Consider the following 19881-nt stretch of genomic DNA (forward strand, 5'->3'; position numbering starts at 1 on the left):
CCTTATTTTACAAGAAAACTTTCCTAAGAGCGATCGAGCAATAGCAGAGAGTTTTGTTTGCTGTTAATTCCAGCCGCTGCAGAAAGACAATGACCTATATACCCTCCATTGATCTGTGGCAAGAGGAAATTTCTGAATGATTCCCCCCAGCTTTCCATGCTCCACTGAGTCTCAAATACAAAACATCAGATCCTAGCAGTCGGGCTCTCAAACAAACCAATTTTTAAAAATGAATGTGGCTTATCCCAACAAGTCTGACATTCCAGCCCATCAAAAGTGCTTGTTTAGAAAAATAAGTTTTGGAATGAAGTGGCAACAAGGCCTTTGAAAGCAGCTTGGCCTAAATAGCACCGCATTTTAGACTTTTCCTTCCCAGTGCACATTCTTTATGGGGAAGAGGCCAGGGAGCCCGCAGGGTCTTGCCGCCTGAGCCCTTCTCGGCCCCGGGCTTCCCCTCCCCCCCCCACGGCTGAGGCCCTTAGCCAGGGGCCGGGCATCTGGGAGAACTTTGAAACTGTTCCCCATCCCCTTTGGCAGCCAAGCACCAAAACGCTCCAGTTAACGTGAAACAGCTGCCCGAGGCCTGGCGGGCTCCAGACCGCCCCTCCCCCACCCGCCCGCCCGCCCGCTCAGCTGGGAGACACGGGAGCCCCCGCACAGGGGTGCAAGCAGTGGTTGATAGGGCCCAGCTGTTGCAGATAAGAAAACAAACTATCGCTAAATCTTTTACCTACTTTGGAAGAAGTGTCTGAACTGGGGGGTGGGAGGGGTGGGAGGAGGGAGAAGGGAAAAATGTGAGTTGATTTATGAACCTGATTTTGAAGTTTCGAAAAGGGATTGTAGGGGGGAAAAAGTTACCAAGGTTTTGTTCAATTGTGTGCGAATCAGCAGACAAATTGGTGCCCTTTCTTTTTTCTTCCTTTTTCTAGAGGCCTGGGTTGAATTTGCTTTCTGGCCACTTAAGAGTCGCCTAAAGCAGACACAAATCCTTTTGCATAAATAACGTGTGTGCTCACTCCCAGAGGAAGCTGTCTGCATAAACAAACATTACCCAGATATAAGTTTGACCTGTTTAATCTTCCTCCCCTTTCCTTCCTCTCCGGACAAGGACACAGCCAGCCTTCCCAAAGTAGAGGCAAAACCCTGGTTCTCCAGCCCAAGAAAGTTTGTAACCCAACCCCCTCTTCTCCAGCTCAGCGTTCTAGTGGCCCTCGATACCCTCCTCCCTTCCCCACCCTAGCTGTTCTGGTCCCTGGGTGTCCCAGCAAAAAAAAAAATCGGACCTTCAGCTGCCACTGCAGACACGTGATCCGCTCGGTGACTCACAGGCGGGCCACACCCCCTCAGGCCTTCAGCCAGGGCCTGCCACCAGCCAGTCAGCCAACACTGGGATGCATCTTATTACCAAGGGGAACAGCTAACTAATGCCCTTGACAGTCCAAATAATTACTTTCTTTCAGCTAAAAGAGCTTGCTATAACATACACAGGGGCAGGCTTTTCTGAATTCTCACCTTGCCAGCTCCCGTGGAAACCTTAGCTCCCAACCCCTGCAAGGCCTGGGCAATGCCCAGAAAAGTGGTGGTAATTAAGGTAAGAGGCTCCATGTTCTGGTTTAAAAAAAAAAAAAAAGAAAAAAAAAAAAAAGCTGGCTTACACACGAGTACCTTTTTTCCCAAAAATTTTATTGGGGGAAAACTACAAAACATTTACAGTACAATGTTTACAGCCACAATCTGTAGTGAACTGATTTCCCCAAAATATATTACAACTCAAGTTGACTTATCTTGTTACATTCAAAAACCTACTTCTGTCAAAGTAGTCCAGAGTCCATACATACATAGTGCTCCAACTGTACCTACGTACAAACAAACTAAAGCTACTGCTCATTCATCCGCTGTCCAGGAAAGCATTCCTGCCTTTCTACGCACACACACAAAAAAAAATAGTACAAGTTTTGGAATCTTCTGTAATGAAACAAGGCATATTCATGTACTACATACCATTTTAGCACTAAGAGGTGGCCTCTTCACTTTATATCTATATAAAAAAAAGTGGTAAATATCTTTTCCTTTTGTGCAGTTGAACCCATCCTACATTCAAATTCTCTCAAGCACTAATAGAAAAATACTTATTTGGTTGAGGAAGATTTAAGGCAAGTTCTGGCCCTTCCAAAGGCACTGTGAGACTACCCCCACCCCATTATTGCTACATGTCTTTATACGCAGAGTATGTCACAGTAGAATTGGTGGAACGAACAAACAAACATGGGTTTTTTTTGTTTTTTGTTTTTTTTGCTCATGTCAAAAGTTGGAATGAAAAGCATGCCACATTTAAACCTGATTGCAAAGTATGTGGTCACTTTTTTTTTCTTTAAAGTTGGATGGGCTACAACCATTATACATTCTAAGAAAACTCATAAGATATTCCTCAAACTACTTCCACAGCATCAGGATAGATTTCTGTGAAGAAATCATGCAATCTTTCAAAATTTACGTAAACAAGGAAAGAAATTAATGAAATAAATATTACATACAATCTCTTAAATTAAGATTTTTTTTACTCATTTACAATAAAATAACCAAGTGAAGTTACAAAAGGCATATATTACTGTGAAAAGAACATACACTCCACATTTTGCCGATTAATAATGGCAATCATAATTTAACATAATAAAAGAATATATATCTATTGCTTTTCATCATACTTGATAAATACAGTATGAACAAAATTTTCAATGTATACTTTTCACAAGATAATAAATAAGTTAAATAGTTTTTTCATATTGAGTTGTGGTGCAGTGGTGCGAATCAACTCAAAACAGCTAAAAATTCAGCAGTTATTCCCCCAACGATTACAAACTAAGCTCTGCCCAAGGCTTCCAGAAAGAGCAGACAAAATGGTTCTAAAATTAAACATCCACTAAGTGGTGGCAACAAAACCAGTAACCGGTATGAAACTTTGGAATGCAAGGGTTTTTTTTTTTTTTTCCAGACGTATAGAACGTTGTGTCAAACAAAAACCTGTCACACTGAAGACTACAATCAAGGCATATTCTTGGTAGAATACTGGATTCCAGAAGCTTATAAGTTTAGCAAGGTGGTGGCTGGCTGGTTTGTTTACACTGGTCTGAGACAAACGACAATTAGGAACTTCTCTCAAGATAAGAGTTCCCACATCTGGACTGTAACTAATGCTTTCAAGTGAAGATATGGAATGGTGGTTGGTAGCTGCTGGTGCTGGGTTGATTTTTTTTTTTCCTAAAGTCCCAAACTCATAGGAGACCTAAAAGTTTAAGTGTTTGGTTCTTTGTTCTGTTCGCATCACAACTGCCCTGTTGTGAATATTTTGTTCATCAATACAAAAGTTCGTTGGCTTTTTTGCTCAACAAGAACGAAACTTCGTAATAATAAAAATTAAAAAAAAAAAAAAAAAAGAGGAAACCGAAAGGGGAGGGGTGGAGGCCCCTCCCGGCACACAAGTTCGAGTCCAAGTGCTCGGTGCGGCCCGCAGTCTGCTCAGGGCCTATCACCAACCCCACTCCCGTGCCTCCCCCACCCCGCCCTTAACGGGGGTCGAGACGGCAGGGGCGCCCTCCAACATCCCCAGAACAGCCTTCCCTTCCTCCTCCTCGCTGGCGCCCTCTTGCCTCAGTCGTCGGAGATGGACAGGCGGCTGAAGATAGGCAGGCGGCGGCCGGGGTCGAGGCTGGGAGATTCGGAGCCGCTGAGGCTGCCGGAGCTCAGGGAGCCGCTCAAGTAGCTGTCGCGGTCAGACAGCGAGTCCGGGGGGCTAGGGGGCGCGTCGAACACGGGAGACTCGGACAGGCGGCGCGGCAGCTGGAAGCTGAAGGGCGGTGAGGGCGGCGCGGCAGAACTGGCAGGGAGGGGCGCGCTGGGCGGCGCCGGAGGCTGCGCGGGGGGCACCAGGCCCTGCTGTTGCTGCTGCTGCTGCTGCTGGCTGCGATAGTACGCCGCGGCTACCGCGGCAAAGTTGTGCGTCTGGATGGCGAGGGGCGCGATGAGGCTGCTCAGCTCTGGGCCGAATGCAAAGGCGTTGTTGGCGCACGAGGCCGACGAGCAGGCCGCGCACTGGGCGCCCGGCGCCAGCAGGTCCTCGGCGCCCCCGGTGCCGTACAGAAGCGCTGCCGCGGCCGCAGCTGCCGCCGAGGCACAGCACGTCGGGGCGCCTGATGGCGTGGAGGCCGCTGAGGCCGAGGAGCAGGACGAAGCGGACGAGGAGCAGGAGGAGGCCGAGGAACAAGAGGGCGGTGGCGGCGGCGTGCGCGACGTGGGGCTGTCGAGCAGCAGTGGCGACTCGAGGCCCCCGGGGGGCTGGTGGTGGCCAGACGGGAAGCCCGAGAAACTGAGGCTGTGATGCAGCTTGGGCCGCGGCTCCCGGGGGAAGCCCAGGTGCAGCGCGTCACGCGCGCTAAAGGCGCGCAGGTCCCCGGAGGCGCCCCCCGACGGCGCGGGCCGCCGCTCGTCGGCGTTGTGGATGAAGTGGCAGCGCGGGCCGTAGGGGCAGAAGCCGATGGTGTGGAAGGTACGGCACAGCTCCGTCTTGTACTTCGGGTGCCGGGTCAGGCTGCGCAGCTCGTGGAAGCCGTGAGCGAACTGGCACTTCTCGCCGTACTTGCACGTGCCGCTCTCCTCGAAGGGCCGGCACAGCTCAGTTTTGTAGCGCGTGGAGTTGATCTGGGAGCCGCCGCCCCCCTTCTGCTGCTGCTGCTGCTGCTGCTGCTGCTGCAGGTGCAAGAGGTGCTGGCTCCGCTCTCCGTTCTCGCTGAATGAGCGGTCCCGGAATTTGTTCTCCTTGTTCAGCAGGGCCGTGCCGCCGCCCCCTGACTGCTCCTTGAGAGTGCCGTAGGAGGCCGGGCCGCCCGCAGCCCCGCTGCCGCAGCTGCTGCCGTTAGCCGCGCCCGGGAACTTGGGCGAACAGCTGCCGGGGCTAGGCGCGGTGTGGGCGAGTGCGTGCAGGTTGCTGGCCGAGTGCCGTCGGAGAAAGCCCGGTGTGAAGCCCGAGCTAGGGGCGGCGGCCACGGGCGTCCCCACCGCCTTCTTGTCCAGCATGTTCAGATTGAGGTTGGCCAGGGATTTCTCCGTCTGCCAAAAGGAGGGGGGCGAGGACGGGATGAAATATGGAAAGGGAGGGAAGAGTTGGGGCGAGTTGCAGAGGAACTTCCAAGCCTTCTGATTCTTCTTCCTTTTTGCAGATTTCGATTCGGCCCCCACCCTCCGCCCCTACACGCGCAAAAGAATCATGTTCGCGTTGGGAGGAGCCGACTCCCACCCCAGGCCGCGCTCGGTTTCGACATGTGATCCTCAGCCCGTGGGCCGCCAGTCTGGGCGGCGCAAACCCCGTCCGGGAAGCCCCGGGCAGCGTGGCGCGGTCGGCGCCGGAGGAACTAAACAGCGACAGCGGCTCCCCCCTGCCCTTCCTCCCAGCTCCTTCTCCCCGCCCACAAGGCACGAGCACACACTACAGCAAACTCCAGGATTTTTCCCGACCCCGAAGTCAAGGTGGGGATGGGTGCCCCAAAAGCCGAGGGCAGAGGCAAAGTCTGAAAACTCGAGGGGCTTCCTGCCTGCCCGTTTTACTCCCTCCTTGCTCCCTCGCGTACCTTGCACAAGAAGTCGATATCGTAGAAGGCGGACAGAAGTGTGGTCGACATGTTTCTGGATCCTGTAATGGTCGGCGCTGCAGGCAGCAGGGAGGTCCGGAGGAGCCCTCGGGGCGGCGCGGCCGGGCTCGAGCCACGACGAATAACGGGTGAGGGGCGGGGGAGGAACCGAAAGTTTGCCGGGGTACGAGACAAGAGGAAGAGGGAAGCAGCGTGGACTGGCTTGAGGGTGCCCGGGAGTGCGGAGTGGGGGGAAAGGAGAAGCAAACAGCGCTCCTCCGCGCCCCGGGGTGCCCGGCCCGCCCCCCCCCGCGCGGAGCCGACGACAGCTCGCGAACTGCTGGAACTCCGCGGCCCGCGAGCGCGCGCCCTATATAGAGCCCGGGAGCGCGGCAGCGGCTAGGCGGGCGTGCCGGAGGAGGGGACTGAACGCTGACCCCGCTGGGGTCTCCAGGCAACGCCGCCCGCCGGCTCGCGGACGTCAAGCGCCTTCGTGGCTTCCCATTGGCCGCCGCCAATTTTTTTTCTCCGGGGGAGGGGGCGGGAGGCCGTGGGGCGGGGCAGGCTGCCGGGGCGCCCGGGGCGGCGTGGAGAGCTCGGCCCTGTTGGGTGCTGCTGGGTGGCGGCGGGAAGATAAGGCTCCTCTTCTCTGGGGCTGCCCTGTTGGAAATCCACTGCACGTTTAAAGTGACCAGAGTTCTGCAGCCCTGGACGTGTCTCCTCGCGCCGGATCCTGCTAGGCAAAATTGCGAAGCTTTTATCTCCCACTCTCAGTTTTATACTGGGCGCGGGAATTGCAAAATGCAAGAATATTGCAACCGTCCGTGCGGCCCGGCTGGCTTGCAAAGGGTGCTTGGGCCGGGAGGCGGGGGCTCTGGGCCTGCGTCCGGTGGGTGGTGGCTCCATCCCGATTGCACGTGGAGGCGCGGTGGGGGTGGGGGCGGGAGCGGCCACGCGGGCGGCTGCCGCGGCAGTCTCGCCCGGAGGAGCCTGGGCCCGTTTCTCCGCCCCCGTCCCCGCCCAGGCTGCAGTAAACAGGGCTTGAGCGCCGGGGCCTGCAGGGCAGGGCTGAGTGTCTGAGGACAAGGCCCTGGCTTTGCTAATCACATCACAAGACCTTGAGCTAGGGCCAAAGGCGCGGAGTGGCGCGGGGCGTCCCGGGCGGGGGAGCCGGCTGGGAGGACGGGAGGAAAGGCCAGGAGAGCTGCGCAGGCTTGGAGGCGACTTCCCGCCACCCCGTCCGTCCGCCGGTCAGCTCGGCCTTCCCCAGCCCTCCCAGGGGATGGGGTGCAGCTGCCGGCTGAGGCTCCCCGGCCGCCGCGGCCGTGGCCGGGAGTGCCCTCCACGTCCCTTTCCTCCCTGGCCGTTGGGGGCGCCGCGCCCTGCCTTAGCTCGTCGTGAGCCGCAGGCTCGGGCTGAGGCCGGCCAACTGCCCAGGCAGTACAGGGCGTCGAGGACGCTCAAGGTGGGCTTGCCCTCTTTTTTCCCCCCTCCCACCAGTCCCACACCCCAAAGCCCTGCTCTGGGTAATGCCTTTGCCAAGGGGCCCCCTCAAGGGTACGGGGCAGACAGCCCCCCCTAGCGCCCAGTTAGGCAAAAGCCGCTGACAGCCCGGTCGGGCAGATGTGGGGTCTGGGCCAGGACACTTATCACTCGTCTAAACATATGCTGCCAAAACCTGGAGCGGGCCCATGATCTCGCACACCTGGTAGCTTAGGCTGCATTTGGGCCTAAGTTGGAAGGCCCAGTTCCCTCTAGGGAAGGAAGCAACCCACGCCCCCTTTCCCAAATTGAGGTTATTTCTTGTTTCCTCTTGGTCATTTCCATTCGTTAACCTGGAAGTGGGGGAATAAGCCATCAGCCCTGTCACTCAGGGAACTGACGCCTCAGAGTTCAGTTTGCATGCAGTTCCCCCTGCTGTCACTCCCTAAGCACCCACTCAGAGAGCTACAGTCTGCAGTGGGCTGCAAGCACTTTAGGACCAGAAACCCAGGGCTGGCGTTCAGGCGCTGCCCTTTCCAAGTCATGTGGTCTCAAGCAAATCACATAATCTCTTTGGTACTTGGGTTTCCTTGTAAAACTAAGATAATTCCTGCTTTACTCATCTCTCACCCTTGTCAAGGTGCAAATGCGTTATCTGTTAAGGTGTGTAAAAGATGTACAGGTATAAATCCATATCATTTATTAAAATAAATTGACAAAGCATAAAAATGGAGACAGCCGGGTCTCTGGACTGTGGCCAGATGGGTAGAGGTCCACAGGATCATGCATGCAGACCTGAGGGACACCAAATCTTGGACCGTCTAGCTTGGAGCCAAGAGCAATGACCCCGGAAGAGGGGATTGCTTCAATCTGGGTGATTGCACCACCCAGCCTGTACTGGCCCCCAGGCAGCTGTGGCTGACACAGCCCAGAGCACTCAAGAACCCCAACTGTTCTGTTTTGTTCTTTGTTGAAATGACCCCAAACATGGAGTCTGAGGTTTGCTCTGATAGTAGTATTCTAAGATTCCCCTGGGAATGCATCAGGCAAGTGTGAAACAGCCATTTCACTGCTATTGTAGGTCAGTATTAAGATTTCAGATATAAAACCAGTAGAAACTTCTGTCCCTCCTGTCCTCCCAGGCTGGCCACAGCCAGCCATCATCAAAATCTGGGGTAATTCCCAGTCTGCAGCCATGAGAACACCCACTTTGCAGGCTTGGTAGAAGGATCCTAGAGATAACATGTACACACGCTATGGTACATGTTTTGGTAAAGAGCACCTGCTGGTATAAGGTGCTTTTATTATTATGTATCTGCTTTTATTTCATTTTAAATGGAGAGAAAAGGAACGCTGGCCGTTTCCAATGAGTTGGGCTTTACTGGGGCCAGTTTCATAGTTATTGAACCATGGTCATCACTGCATTATGCCAACAATTTCCTGACTTCTGACCCAGTCAGTCCTTCTCAGAACAAAAAGAAATGTTAGACTGGCAACTTTCCATCAAGTGTGGGCTACACAGGATCCTAATTAATTCAGGATCACAAAAAAACACATTTTGAGCCGAATAGTCCAAAACTACCTAGGGAATTTCCTGTTCTCTTTAGGACAAAACTTGGGATTCTAAGTTTACTCCTTTCCTTGCCTTTTCCTAACAGAGCTATTTTTCTGTACTTCCAGTATGGCTGTGTTTTTAGTGTTAGGTGTTTTTTTTTTTAAAGAGAAACACATTTGAAATACGAGCTTTTCTGCAGTAGGAAATGATATCAAACCTTCTCTCTTTTAAACTGCCCCTTCAGACCGTCAAACATCAATAACGTAGTTCCAAGTGATTGCTCACCTGAGAAGTATTTAAAAATATTTACAGTCCCTAAAAGCTGGTATCATTCTGATAACCAGGATGAAAAATGAATATGGATGAGGCTCTGACCAATCCAAGCTATGAATTTCAAGAAAGCTGTCTGTGGATAACACTCATTCTGAAATGAGAAGGAAAAAAATGGCAAGCCAATGAAGCAAAAATGTATGCAAGAGCGACACCTGCTGGGTGTCTGAGGCAGAGGGCTGGGTTGGGCTTGGAAAAGGCAGAAAAACCTTAAGGTTGCTAGATTCAAACACTGAAATGGATAATTGTGTTTTCTGACATCTTAAATGAGAATCTTTATTGCCACCAAGAAAATGACAGTAAACAGCGTAGGAATAAAACAAGTCATTTATTCTGGCTTTTCTTTCCCTGGATTTCCTTCTCACAGCCAAGGGTCTATGCTTTCACTGGGTGGCAACATCGAAGTTTCCTAGCATTGCCAGAAACACTTTTGGTAGGTAGGAGCTCTTTTAATAAATCAGACGTCATGTGCAGGTCGCTGCAGGACTTGAACATGTAGATGGTAAAAACAAAACCATCTCTATGAAGTAGATCTATAATTTTCCCAGGATCCAACATTTGGAACATACTTCTGCTGTAGCTAAAATGGAATAAAATTTAGAGTTCTGATCCAGTGGGCTGTTTGCCAACTAATCCAGCTCTGCTATTCAGTGGGAAAGAGGAGAGAAAGTCACGAGCTAAAACCTAGTTCTGTACAGTCAATTCACAGAAAATGTGGGCTGACTATGCCTGGACGTTAGAGGCTGTGGGGGAAGAAAAAGGCGAATTCAGGTCCACAGGTGGCCTGCACCTGGGAACAGAGTAAATATTCAATGTGGTAGCCGCACTTCCTACAGTAGCTGCAATAAACCAGGCTCCCCTGAATGAGTGAGCTGAAGAAAAATTCCTTTGTAGGAAGGGACAGAAGCCTAGACTCATGAAGGGGAGAAAATATTTGAATTTATGTTCAACACGTTTCCTGCAGATTTAGTGGGGGAATAATCCGCACCCCCCCCCCACCCCCAAAAGTCTTCTTTCTTCAACAAGCTGTTTCTGTTCTTGCAAGAGTGAATGGATTCGTTTCTGCAACAGAGTCCGAAGCACTGAGAACAAGGGTGTCTTCCCTTTCCTTTCCTTCCAGAAAGGCCAGCAGCCTCAGGCAAGCCAAAGTTCTTTCTTCCTGAATGCGCAGTCTTGTGAATTCCACCGTCTTCAAAAACTCAGCAGTTGGTGGCAGTTCTCTGAAGAGCTGGGAAAGGTGGTGGCACTGCTCTGATGCTGTCCTGTGAAGATGACGGAGGCTTTCAGGGCTGAGGGGACACCAGCTGGACTTGGAGAGGAGATGGGAGAGGTGCTTGTAGAGGTACTTCACGAAGGTCAGGGTCTCAGCCCAAAAGTTGATTTCTGCTTTTTCAAACAGGTAGTCTTCCACCTAGATTGAATGACAAAGCCCAAAGTCAACATTACAGGGGATGTCGACAGGCTCCAATCCAGACCAGAGTCTGGCCAGACTCAGAGGAGGTATGTCCCCTCCCCCTCCTGAGGGAAGGCCCACTCTTGCCTGTCAGCACCCACGTATACATGCCACTCGCAGCTGAGAAGGTCACTTTCTATTTTCATTTCGCCGTACTTCTCCACCAGGGAGGAATTTTCTTCCCCAGACTTAACATGACCTTTGATAAAGATGTGTTTGTGGTTTCAAGTCAAGATATTTTGGGGGCCTGCTGTTGAAAAGGGAACCTCGACACGGGAGTGGGCCCTAGAACCAAAGGTGCCTCTAGAAATTGGAGAGAGGGGGAGGAGGAGAAATCTCAGCAGAAGAAACAGCAAAGGATTACCAAATATGAGGCACTACTCTGAATATGGAGCCAAATTTCTATAAGGCTGGGGACTTTCAAGGTTATTTTCTTACAGACACTTAATCTTGTCTCCACATTTCCCATAAACAGGCTGCTTTTTCAGCTCTTGGCCTGTTGGGTATGCCAAGAGGGCCAGCTGAGTCAGACACTGGTGGACGGATACAAATTTCAGTTGACAAGATGCTTTTGCTGCTTCTCTTGGTCCTCAGTTTCCCTATCTGTTGACTCACCTGGAGGGGGCTAATAGTTTTCTCTAAGCAGCAAATACCCGGAAGGACCCTGACTCTCTGCAAATGTTTCACCTTCAGACCTAACCGTGGGGAGCCGTTAGCTATTCCAGTGCTGACTAATAAACATTCTCCATAATTAAACACTCAACTTCCAAGGGGCCTCTTCCTTTCTTTTTTTTCCCTTCTATTGAGATATAACTGACATAGAATATTACACTAGTCTCAGGTGTACAACATAATGACATTTGTATACATGGTGAAATGATCACCACAGTAAGTCTAATTACCATCTGTCACCCTACAGAGTTAATATCTTACTGATTATATTCTACATGCTATACAGGAATCCCCATGACTTATTTATCTTATAATTGGGAGTCTGTACTTTTTTTTTTTTTAATGCTTGTTTATTTTGGGAGAGATACCATGCATGCGTGCGCAGGGAGGATGGGCAGAGAGAGAGGAGAAACAGAATCGCAAGCAGGTTCCATGCTGTCAGTGTGGAGCCCGACATGGGGCTCAATCCCACGAATTATGAGATCATGATCTGAGGCGAAATCAAGGGTTGAATGCTTAACCAACTGAACCACCCAGGCGCCCCAATATTTTCTTTGTTAATTTATTTTTGAATGTTTATTAATTTTTGAGAGAGAGAGAGAGAAAGAGTGCAAGCGGGGAGGGGCAGAAAGAGAAGAGGGCAGAGGATCCAAAGTGGGCTCTAAGCTGACAGCAGAGAGCCCTATGCAGGGCTCGAACTCACAAAACATGAGACCCAAGTGGAAGTCGGACGCTCAACCGACTGAGCCACCTAGGCAGCCCTATTTTTTAAGAGTAGGGTCATCGTGGGTCTCAGACTCTCAACTCCAAGACCAAGAGTTGCACGCTCTACCATTTGAGCCAGCCAGGTGCCCATGTTTTCATTTTCTCTGCATAGATACTCAGCAGTGGAATTGCTAAATCACGTGGTAGTTCTATTTTTAATTTTATGAGGAACCTCCATACGTTTCCTTAGTGGCTCACCAATTTACATTCCCACAAACAGGGTATGAGAGTTCTCTTTTTTCCACATCCTCGCCAACAATAACTTCTTATCTTTTAGATAATAGGCATTCTGACAGGTGTAAAGTGGTATCTCATTGTAGTTTTGATTTGCAATTCCCTGATGATAGTGATGTTGAATATCTTTTCAGGTATCTGTTGCCCACCTGTATGTCTCTTTTGGAAAAATGTCTAGATCCTCTGCCCATTTTTTTAATCAGAGTTTTCAGATTTTTAAAAGTCAGCATAGAGCCAGTGTGGGGCCCACACCCATGACCCTGAGATCAAGACCTGAGCTGAGGTCAAGAATCAGATGCTTAACTGACTGAGCCACCCAAGTGCCCCTTTATCAGATTTGTTGTTATTATTGAGTTGTATGAGTTCTTTATTATTATTTTTTGGATATTAACTCCTTATTGGATGTATCATTTGCAAATATCTTCTCCCATTCAGTAAGTTCTGTTAACATTTTGTTGATGGTTTCCTTTGTTGTGCAGAAGCTTTTTAGTTTGATGTAGTCCCACTTGTTTGTATTTGCTTTTTTTCTCTTGCCTTTAGAGTCAGTCACAAAAATATCACTAAAACTGATGTCAAGGAGTTTACCACCTGTGTTTTCTTCTAGAAGTTTATAATTTTGGGTCTTTTTTATTTTTTTTTTAATGTTTATTTATTTTTGAAGGAGAGAGAGAGAGACAGAGTGGGAGTGGGGGAGGGGCAGAGAGACAGGGAGACACAGAATCTGAATCAGGCTGCAGGCTCTGAGCTGTCAGCACAGAGCCCGATGCAGGACTCGAACCCACAAACCGCGAGATCATGACCTGAGCCGAAGTCGTACGCTCAACTGACTGAGCCACCCAGGCGCCCCATATAGTTTCAGGTCTTATATTCAAATCTCTAATCCACTTTGAGTTAATTTTTGTGTATGGAGTAAGAAAGTGGTCCAGTTTCATTCTACTGCAGGTAGCTGTCCAGTTCTCCCAACACCTTTTATTGAAGAGATTATCCAGTCCTCATTGTATATTCTTGCCTCCTTTGTCAAAAAATACACATACATGGGTTTATTTCTGGGCTTTCCATTCTGTTCCACTGATCTCTGTGTCTCTTTTTGTGCCAATGCCATTCTGTTTTGATTACTATAGTTTTGTAGTATAGTTTGAAATCAAAGCACATAATATCTCTGGCTTTGTTCTTCTTTCTCAAGATTGCTTTGCTATTTGGGGTCTTTGGTGGTTCCCTATACATTTTAAAATATATGTTCAAGTTCTGTGAAAAATACCATTGGAATTTTGATAGGAATTGGAATTTTGATAGGAATTTTGATAGGAAATTGACAGATTTCAATTTCCATTGAATCTGTAGACTGCTTTGGGCAGAAGGATATTTTAACAATATTAATTCTTCTAATCCAAGAGCATGGAATATCTTTCCATTTATTTGTGTCTTCTTTAATTTCTTTCATCACTATCTTACAGTTTTTAGTCTTACAGTGTATAGGTCTTTTATTTCCTTGGTTAAATTTATTCCCAGGGAAATATAAATTATTCCTATGTATTTTATTCTTTTTTATGCAACTGTAAATGGGATTTTCTTGATATTTCTTTCTGGTAGTTTGTTATTAGCATATAGAAATGCAACATGTTTTTGTATTTTGTATCCTGCAACTTTACCAAATTCACATTTATTTGTTCTAAAAGAGTTTTTTTTTTTTGGTGGAGTCTTTAGGATTTTCTATATATAGTGTCATGTCATCTGCAAATAGTGACAGTTTTACTTCTTCCTTTCCAATCCATATGCCTTTTATTTCCTTTTTTTTGCATAATTGCTGTGGCTAGCATTTCCAAGACTATGTTGCATAAAAGTGGTGAGAGTGGGTATCTTTGTCTTGTTTCTGATCTTAAAGTGTTCAGCTTTTTTCCACTGAGTATTAGCTATTTATCATTTGTGGCTTTCATTATGTTAAGATATGTGCCCTCTGTATCCACTTCATTATTATTATTTTCTACCATAAATGGATATTGAATTTTGTCAAATGCTTTTCTGCATCTATTGAGATGATCATAATTGTTATGTTTCATTTTGTTAATACTGTGGTATCACATTGACTAATTTGTGGATGTTGAACCACACTTGCATCCCTGGAATAAATCCCACTTGATTATGGTATATGATCCTTTCAATGTATTGTTGAACTCAGTTTGCTAATATTTTGTTGAGGATTTTTACATCTATGTTCATCAGGGATATTGGCCTGTAATTTTCTTTCACTCATTCTTTCTTTCTTTTTCGTGGTGTCCTTATCTGGTTTTGGTATCATTTGTAAAATGAGTTTGGAAGCATTCCCTCCTCTTCAATTTTTCGGAAGAGTTTGAAAGGCTAGGTATTAAATCTTTGAATGTTTGGTAAAATTTACCAGTGAAGCTGTCTGGTCTTGGACTTTTGTTTCTTGGGAGGTTTTTAATTGCTGATTCAATCTCTTTACTAGTAATTGGTCTATTCAGATTTTCTACTTCTTCATGATTCAGTTTTGGAAGATTGCAAGTTTTTAAGAACTTATCCATTCTTTTTCAGTTGTCCAGTTTGTTGGCAGAGTAGTCTCTTACGATCCTTTGTATTTCTGTGGTATCAGTTGTAACTTCTTCTCTTTCATTTCTGATTTTATTTATTTGAACCCTCTCTTTTTCTTCGTGCGTCTAGCTAAAGATTTATCTACTTTATCTTTTGAAAGAACCAGCTTTTAGTTTCATTGATATTTTCCATTGTCTTTTTAGTCTCTACTTAATTTTTTTCCACTCTGATCTTTATTATTTCCTTTCTCCTCCTAATTTTGGTTTTGTTTGTTCTTCTTTTTCTGGTTCCTCGAGGTATAAAGTTAGGTTGTTTATTTGAGATTTTTCTTGTTTCTTGATAATAGGCATTTATCACTTGAACTTCCCTCTTAGAACCACTTTTTCTGCATCCCACAGATTTTGGTATGTCCTATTTCTGTTTTCATTTGTTTCTAGGTGTTTTAATTTCTCCTTTGATTTCTTCTATGACCCAATAGTTGTTAGTAACATGTTTTTAACTGCCACGTATCTGTAGTTTTTCCAGTTTTCTTCTTCTTTTTTTAAAGTTTATTTACTTATTTTTGAGAGAGAGAGAGTGAGAGAGTGTGCAGGCAAGCAAGGGAGGGGCACAGAGAGAGAGGGAGAGAGAGAATCCCAAGCAAGCTCCACACTCAGTGCAGAGCCCGACATGGGGCTCTTTCTCATGAATGGTGAAATCATGATCTGAGCCGAAATCAAGAGTGAGACAGGATGCTTAACCAACTGAGCCACCCAGGCTCCTCTATGACCAATACATTGAATTCTTTATCAGGTAGATGACTTATCTCCATATCATTAAGGTCTTTTTCTGAGGTTTTGTCTTATTCTTCCATTTGGAACATATTTCTCTGTTTCTTCGTTTTGCTGGACTCTGTCTTTGCTTCTATGTATTAGGCAAAGCAGCGACCTTTCTCAGTCTTGAAGGAGTGGTCGTATGTGTGATGAAACTTCTCACTGAACCTTGCCCTAGTTCTTGGTTGTCTCTTCAACCTTTCTGATTGTCTAAACCACCTGATTTATTCTTAATATTCCCCTGTTGCTGACAAAATGCCAAGACCTGTTCCAAGGGGAGGAATATCATTCAGTACCTATTTTCAGGCTGATTGGAAGCCAGATCCTTTGGTGGCAGCTTTTAAAGTCAGCAACTATTGGGGCACCTGGGTGGCTCAGTTGGTTAAGTGTCTGACTTTGGCTCAGGTCATGATCTCATGGTTGGTGGGTTTGAGCCCCACATCAGGCTCTGTGCTGAACGCTCAGAGCTTGGAGTCTGCTTCAGATTCTGTGTCTCCCTCTCTCTCTGTCCCTCCCCTGCTCATGCTCTGTCTCTATCTCTCAAAAATAAATCAAAATGTTAAAAGAAAATAAAGTATGCAAATATATACAGTCCTGCGCGGTGGCAATTGTAATCCCTGCTGGCCTCCAGACCAGGAGATCTAGAGGTGTCCCCTGGGCAACCGTTGTAAAAACTGGGGCTCCAAGCTCCTTTTTCTGGGAGGTCTCATGGAGCTGTAGCAAGGCCAAGGGGGCATGCAAGGGTGTCACCTCCTGCTTATATTCCCTGGGAGCACCTCCTTAGTCTCTAGATGTGTGGGAAACCTGGAGCCTGTCCCTTAGGCTAAAGCTCCAGGCTAAGTAAACAGCCCTTTTTCCCATGAAGACTTGGGTTGCATTTCAGTCTGCTGTCTGTGCACTGCCCTGGCGTAGTGGACTGCCAAGAACTGTCTTTCCAGCTGTTACCTTCCTGTGGAGCTCAGGAATGCCAGTCCCGTCGGCCACTGGGGTCAGGCGATCAAGGGGTATCCTGGGTGTGGAGCAGATATGGGTACTGGCTTTAGTTAGACAGCTGGAGAGTGCGGGAGCACACTCACTGGCTTCGGAAACCAAGGAGTCTCTTTCAAAGTCCTCTCCCCTAGTGATCTGAAGACTTACCATTGGAACCCAAAAAGCCAGCATGAGAGCTGCCCCAGCATCTCCAGGGCCCCCAGCGGATCTAGCAGGCTGCTATGTCATTCAGACAGTTTCCTAAGCCATACTTGATCCGTACCTAAGCATCCAGAAGCACACGTTCAGCAGGCACCTGAAGCCCAAGTAAGCCTAATGTGCTGCATTCAGCAGGTTTGACACTCTGACACCCCCCCCCCCCCCACCACTGCCCTGAGACCCTAGGATTACCTGATGTGTGCTTTCTACATGGACCACGAAGTCCTCCCCCTCTCCCAACAGCCATCCCAGCAAGACTGGGAGTCCGGGGGCCAGCTGGTCCCACTGCTGGAGCAGGTCACACAGCACAGCCAGGGCCAGAGTCAGTGCGATTGAGGCATCCACCTGGCAGAAGGCAAATTCTGTGGAAGCGAGAGAGAAGCAAACGATGAATGTGCTGCTCAGGGCCACCCCACGGAGGCTCTGAAGGACTCTAAACACGAAGGGCCTCGAGTTAATCACTACCACCAGCCTATGGGGAGGCTGGTGGGATAGGCTCCTCAGAGATTACCAACCCATTTCTGAGTCCTGCTGTCTACACAGCTAGAGTGAGTCACAGGCCCGAACCCCACCATTTCCATGGCCCCTAGCCCAGTGTGGTCAGTAGCAAGTCCGCCTGCAGGATTAGACATTTACCTCCTGTCAGCCCCTCCAGTGTAACTGGGAGGAAATCAGGAAAGCTCCCCACCCAGTGTCTCCTCTGCAGGCCTGCCACAATGCCTGGATTCTGTTGGTTTGCCTGTCCCTCTGAAAGCAAATCTTGCTGACCACATAACACATAAATCTCTTAACATTTTAGAGTGGGGCATCAGCAAACGTTTTCTTTTTTTTAACTTTTTTTTTTTTTTTTTTTTTTTTTTTTGAGACAGAGCATGAGCAGGGGAGGGGCAGAGAGAGAGGGAGACACAGAATCCGAAGCAGGCTCCAGGCTCTGAGCTGTCAGCACAGAGCCCGACATGGGACTCGAACCCACAGACTGTGACATCATGACCTGAGCTGAAGTCGGACTCTTAACCGACTGAGCCACCCAGGCGCCCCAACAAACGTTTTCTTAAAAGGCCAGATAATAAATATTTCAGACATTGGGGGTCTTCAGGTCTCTGTCACAACTACTCAACTCTGCTGGAAGCAGCCATGGACAATGTGTAAACTTTTAATGTTCCAGTAAAATTTGAATGTCATGTGGTTTTCACATGTCATAAAATATTCTTCTTTTGTTTTTTCCCCCCAACCATTTAAAAACATAAAAACCATTTGTAGTTTATGAGCTGTACAACAAAAGGTGGTGAGCCTGATTTGGCTCACATTTTGCTGCCCTCTTTGAATTCATTTTCAGACACTCATCTTCCTAGTTGGCTGGGAAAGGGCGCTGAAAGAGTAGATTAGGGTGCAGAAAGAGGAAGCAGGTGCCTTGGGGGAGCCATTGCTTACTTCATCATTTTGCCTTAGACAGTCCTAAATATGGATTTGAAGGCAGGCTCTGGGTTGTTGGCACTTCCACTAACGACCCCAGCCCTCCCGCCCCCAACCTGGAGGAGGTCTGAAACATGGGATTGAAATCCCACCACAAAATGAACCTCTTTGGATCCATCCATGCACCAGTGCTGGTCTTTCGAGGACCCACTTCTGTTGAGGCCTCATCTTTTCCCAAATCCACATTTCCAACTCCAGCACATAGACCTGGCCCTGACCACTGGCTCCCAAAGAGACATGCTCAGCACACGGGGAGGAGCCTCCAAGTCTGGACTGAAAGCTTTGAGTTCTCAGGGTACTGGACCAGACATAGCAGGATGGCCTCCCAAGGGCCCATTATGTGCCAGGCCCTAACCAAGTATCTTCTGTCCATTCCTTCAACATCCTATCGGTTGGATATTGCCATCCCTACTTCACAGGTGAGGGATCCTGGGCTCAGAATGACCCATTTTTGTATAGTCACAGAGCTGTAGGTGGCTATGAAGAATAGGAATGGGCAAAATGTTTCACGGTGCCTGTGGAACACAGATTTGGAAACAGCACCAACATTCTAGACATGCAAGTCTTCACAGTGAGATAAGCAGGGTTGGTGACCCTGCAGCGGGGCCAGTATTACCTGGAACACACCCAGAAGAGCCTACACTCATGGAAGCAGCTAAAAGACTGATGTCACCATCCCCAAATCAATCCCCTGGGACAACTGCTCCTTAGTGCCCCTGCTCCCTAGGCTGCTGCCTGTGCAGCCTGGAACCAGGATTTAACTTGGGCAACAGAAAAAGAGGAGGGGGATGGGAGGGAAGTGGGGAGCAAAGGTGCATTTTGGCTGTAGGTCTGGGCCATGTGTTGGTCTAGCCTTTACCTACAATACAATCTCTATTTTTTATTTTTATTATTAAAAAATTTTTTTTAAATGTTTATTTATTTTTGAGAAAGAGAGACAGAGTGTGAGCTGGGGAGGAGCAGAGAGAGAGGGAGACAGAGAATCTGAAAAAACCTCCAGGCTCTGAGCTTCAGCACAGAGCCCGATGCGGGGCTCGAACCCATGAACCGCGAGATCATGACCTGAGCTGAAATGGGACGCTTAACCGACTGAGCCATCCAGGCGTCCCTACAATATCTGTTTTTATCTCTACCTGACCCCTCTGTGTAGTAGCTGTATGGGGAGACGGTACAATTAATTGGCATCCTTCAAACCTCAAAGAACTGAAAATACGCACGAAGACCGGCATGGGATTAAACATAGAGCAGAGGCTCAGAACATTCCAGTGTGTGGCCCTGGAGATCATGAAATCTTTTCCTTTACTGCCGCTTGATTTAATAACATAGGGACTGCCACAAAGCAAGCATTCACTAGATGGTTAACTAGGGTTACCGTTGATAATAATGAATACTGGCCTATCAGATCCTTACCGCTCCCACCACTAGGAGGGAGGCATCCTTATTTAACAAATGAGGAAGTTATGCTCATGGAAGCGGGGTAACGGATCCTAGTTTGCACAGTTAGCTGTGGTGGCAGTGAGCTAAGTGGGCCTCAGTGCAGAAGCTATCCCTACCCCACAGGGAGGCAATGGAGAAACACCCCCGGCACCCCACGGAGATGAAGTCAGACTTGGCTTTATCACTCTGATTCACAAAGAAAAGCTCCCAGCTGGGGGCCATATTTCAAAAGACAATCAAAGCAGCAGGTATTGTGCAGCAGGTGGGCTTATGTGAAACCTTTCACAAAAATCTACCTTCTGATTTACGGCC

The 19881-nt window shown here is 48.2% G+C and overlaps 2 protein-coding genes across 5 annotated transcripts in view; both read right to left on the reverse strand.

Annotated features, from left to right (window-relative positions):
* Window positions 1-1662: 1662 nt before the first annotated feature.
* On the reverse strand, window positions 1663-5972 carry ZFP36L2 (ZFP36 ring finger protein like 2). The gene is made up of 2 exons (XM_047852055.1): window positions 5622-5972; window positions 1663-5103 (listed from the first exon to the last, which is right to left on the reverse strand). Exons 1-2 carry the CDS (start codon window positions 5670-5672, stop codon window positions 3649-3651), a joined length of 1506 nt encoding a protein of 501 aa, XP_047708011.1. The 5' UTR covers window positions 5673-5972; the 3' UTR covers window positions 1663-3648.
* A 3261-nt stretch (window positions 5973-9233) lies between these two features.
* The window catches only part of THADA (THADA armadillo repeat containing), a 330132-nt gene continuing 319484 nt past the window's right edge, over window positions 9234-19881 (reverse strand). For all 4 annotated transcript variants that reach the window (XM_047852046.1, XM_047852045.1, XM_047852044.1 and 1 more), the window contains exons 37-38: window positions 16852-17021; window positions 9234-10399 (exon numbers count right to left, since the gene is read on the reverse strand). In XM_047852046.1, coding sequence (XP_047708002.1) covers window positions 10007-10399; window positions 16852-17021 — 563 coding nt within the window. In that variant the 3' untranslated portion in view covers window positions 9234-10006. The remainder of the gene's footprint in view (window positions 10400-16851; window positions 17022-19881) is intronic.

The sequence above is a fragment of the Prionailurus viverrinus genome, chromosome A3 (assembly GCF_022837055.1).
Source record: "Prionailurus viverrinus isolate Anna chromosome A3, UM_Priviv_1.0, whole genome shotgun sequence".
NCBI classification, from domain to species: Eukaryota; Metazoa; Chordata; class Mammalia; order Carnivora; family Felidae; genus Prionailurus; species Prionailurus viverrinus.

What these genes read in the sequence shown, in the direction of transcription:
- ZFP36L2 (XM_047852055.1), bottom strand. Translation starts at nt 5,672, where the DNA reads ATGTCGACCACACTTCTGTCCGCCTTCTACGATATCGACTTCTTGTGC. An exon ending in ATATCGACTTCTTGTGCAAG is followed by an intron (nt 5,104 to 5,621) that starts GTACGCGAGGGA and finishes TCCTTTTGGCAG; the next exon opens with ACGGAGAAATCCCTGGCCAA.